Here is a 3,844-nt window from a genome sequence, read left to right as displayed (position 1 = left end):
GAATATTTTCCTCTTAATTTCAGAGGATTCCTTTTGAGGCCATATACAAGAATAAAATCCTCTAAAATTTAGCGGATTCTACTAATATTAAAATTATTTTTTTTTGGGTGATATATAATTATATAATTATAAATATAATTTTTTATTAGTTTTGATTATACATACAATAATATTTAACATAGTATTTATTTCTACATTAATAATGAAATATTTATCATCAGCAACCGCGAGGCACGTTTTGCAACTGACTACGCCGAAGGTAATAGTCTGCAGCGAGAAATCCGCGGATGTCATCTTGAGCGCGATAAAAGAGAAGAATTGCAATCCCGCGGTGGTCGTTTTTGGCAAGCATGCTGGCACGATTTCGTTTTCCGATGTCCTGAAAAACTGCAACGACGCGGAAGCGGCAAGTTTCCGCTACGCTGAACTTGACGATCCCAAGAAGACTGCGTGCATCGTGCACTCGTCGGGCACGACGGGGATGCCAAAGGGCGTCGAACTATCTAACTATACTATGTCACTCATCAGCGAAGACAACAACCTAGATATGACGAATGTGACAATGCTTTGGTTCTCATCTCTTTATTGGATCAGCGGAATAATGCTGAACGTAAAAGCAATCGCGCAGGGTGCCACAGTGATCCTCTATCCGGAATTCGACGAGGAGATGACTTGCAAATTGATTGAGAAATATAAAGTAATTTTATCTAGCAAAAATTTTTTTATCATACTTATGAAAAAACTATATTTATCGGATAATTAAAGTATAAGGTTTTCTGCTTTCAAAAACAAAACTGATATATGTATATTATCCTTCTGATATAAACTTCTTGCTGCAGATAATTCTTATCGGTGATAGTAATGATTTAGCTTCTGCTCTCTCGCGAATCCTATGATGAAATTGAATCAACTTCCTTCGAACAAATTGTAATATTTTTAATTTATATTATTAATTTATAATAATAGCCTATTAATTTTTTGTCAAAATTTGTTCGTTGTCTGACATAAATTTATGTGGAATGTGCTTTTATGTGCATTTATCTTGATTTTATTGTCAAAAAAAATCAACATTAATGGAAAATGTATTAAAATAATATTCTTAGTACCTTTTTATTATTTAAATTACATAATTTAAATTATGCAATTTAATTAATTATATGTGCATAATGTATATAAATCTAAAAAGATAATTTTTTTTCTTATTTAGGTAGCAATTCTTTTCCTTAGCACGAGTATGATAAATCGATTTGTCAGAGCAGGTTACGTAAAGAATTATTCATTACCATCTTTGAAAGCTATACTAGGCGGTGGTGCGATAATTAAGCCAAAAGTGCAGGAAGAACTAAGACGTTATTTACCGCACGTTCAGATATTGCAGGGTTATGGTAAATATCGTTATAATGCGATATAATATCAGTATGATGTTATGTATGTTCTAAAATTTTGATCGTATTCCTGGTGTTTCTAGGAATGACGGAACTGGGTGGTCTCATAACGTTGCAACTACCACATCACAAAAACGGATCTTGCGGGATAGTAGCCAACAATGTGCAAATAAAGGTCGTGGATCCTAAAAGTGGAAAAGTGCAGGTTGGTCCGAATCAGTCAGGAGAAATATGGATAAAATCTACAATGATGATGAATGGTTATTATAGAAATCCCGAGGCGACAAAAAGTACGATTGATGAAGAAGGTAAACGGATTATGATATAATAAGAATAATAAAATTAAAAAGGATTAATTATCAATTAATTAATTAACAAATGCAAATTAAATAAATTGAACCGAAAGAATGTAACTAATAGTACCATAAAGATCTAATATTATAAGTTTTGCATTTTATCAGGTTGGCTGCACTCCGGTGATATCGGTTATGTAGATGAAGATGGCGAATTGTTCATTATTGACAGGATAAAAGAGCTCATAAAGTATAGAGGATATCAGATCTCACCCGGAGAAATCGAGGGTGTCTTAATAATGCATCCAGCAGTGCTGGAAGTTGCTGTAATATCTATACCTCATGCAATAGACGACGAACATCCTCTTGCTTATGTCACCAAAAAGCCCGGCGCTAAGGTATAATTTTTTATTGCAATGTGATAAAGTCATAGAATGATAACTTATCAATTACCAATAGAATAATTGCAAATCGATTTTGCATTCTTCACATTCCATAGGATATTATTTTAAAACATAACTGAAGAATCATATTATTCATAGAAACAAAGACATTGTTATATCACGCGATTAAAACTATTAAAAATGTAAATAGAAAAATTAGCACACTAATTCAAATAGGATCGGAGCACGACGTTTCAGTATAAGTTTAAACAAGTGAGGATTTAATATAGCTGTGAAGAAAAGAGTTCAATCAAAATTTTAATATGAATACATTGTCTTTGCCAAGGCTTTTGCTTTATAATTGTATATAATAACAATGTTTAATATGAATAATATTAGCTTCTGAAATTTTAATATAAAATTCTCTCTTTTCTTAAATATAATGTCAAGATATTTTAATGTTTAAACCATAGAGCCATCAACACATCAATTTTTGTTTTTTTTTGTTTCAGATAAATATAATTGAATATTAATTTTGTTTTTCAAAAAGTATTATTTTTATACAGATATTTTTAACGTAGAAAGACAATATTTACTTTTTATATTTAAAAATACTTCCTGTTGCAAACGATTAATTTTTGATACAAAACTTTTACAGGAGACGGAGCAAGAATTGATAGACTTTGTGGCAAAGAATATGATGGATCATTATAAACTTCGCGCTGGAGTGATATTTTTAGATACGTTTCCGTACACAGGTTCAGGGAAAATTGCGAGGAAAGATTTAAAAGAAATGGCTAAAAAATTATTCAAGCACACTAGTTAATTGTAGCTTTTTAATAAATATATATATAGAGGTATGCTTCTTCCTAAAAAGTAGATATTAGACATGGAACAGATTGATACTTTTTTCTTCATAAAAGAATTATTAGATTGATGAAGATAATTTTTGAATTAAAATAAAAAACTTAGACTTAAGTTAAATTTTGAAATAGAATAAATCTAGTCTTTAAAATAAGTCTTAGAATAATTACGTATTATTTTTAATGTTGTTACGGGTGATGAAAATGTATTTTAGCAGACGTTTGTAATGCAGTTTTATCTGCATTTACTTAATGTTACAATAGCAGGATACATTGTATAACTATTTATTTAGTGAATACTGTATGTAAGTAAAACTTGATGAAAGTTATTTAATAATAAGTTTATGTTTTACATCGGTATTATTTATTTTATTCAAAATAAAGCTATGAATGGTTGGATATAAAAATCCATTATGATATTATATCAAAATCATGTATACATATATAATCAGTTTTAGAAATTTTTCGTATAACTTTGCCATTATAAACATAATTATGAAATACGAGAAAATTGCCAAGATATCTTCTCTTATCAGGATATTCTAAGAAGTAACAAAGGCAAATGTTATTATCGCGTATTTTGTAACCGAAAATGATAGGCAATAAATATTTCTGACGTAAGATATAAGATACACTTTCATGCATTTTATTCCGTTTCATGCATAATGCGCATGATGTATCATTTATCCTTGTTTAATATTCAGTGAATTACAAGGCTAAAATAATATATCATATGTATTATGCATGAAAACACTTATGATTCCACTGAATTTAGAGCACGTATGGTGATCACAAAGTTTATTATTGCACGTTGCATCTATTGTATTTTAATATTGAAATAATAGCTAATAATAGCTAATTAAATATAAGTTAAAATTTACAAAACCAAGATAAGTTCCCAAATATTATAGCAGATAATT

General features: G+C 29.5%; 1 protein-coding gene across 1 annotated transcript in view; it reads left to right on the top strand.

The window, feature by feature from the left end:
* LOC105451702 (4-coumarate--CoA ligase 1-like) overlaps nt 1-3,552 on the top strand; it is a 9,494-nt gene extending 5,942 nt beyond the window's left edge. Inside the window, exons 5-9 of the mRNA XM_011692312.1 lie at nt 222-697; nt 1,208-1,385; nt 1,469-1,693; nt 1,847-2,076; nt 2,720-3,552. Of these exons, the coding sequence (XP_011690614.1) occupies nt 222-697; nt 1,208-1,385; nt 1,469-1,693; nt 1,847-2,076; nt 2,720-2,887 (1,277 nt within the window). The 3' untranslated portion in view covers nt 2,888-3,552. The remainder of the gene's footprint in view (nt 1-221; nt 698-1,207; nt 1,386-1,468; nt 1,694-1,846; nt 2,077-2,719) is intronic.
* The last annotated feature ends 292 nt before the right edge of the window (nt 3,553-3,844 follow it).

This window comes from Wasmannia auropunctata, unplaced genomic scaffold, assembly GCF_000956235.1.
Source record: "Wasmannia auropunctata unplaced genomic scaffold, wasmannia.A_1.0 LD336046.1, whole genome shotgun sequence".
NCBI lineage: Eukaryota > Metazoa > Arthropoda > Insecta > Hymenoptera > Formicidae > Wasmannia > Wasmannia auropunctata.
Note: the sequence above shows the minus strand (reverse complement) of the source record. Positions and strands in the feature narration are given on the sequence as shown.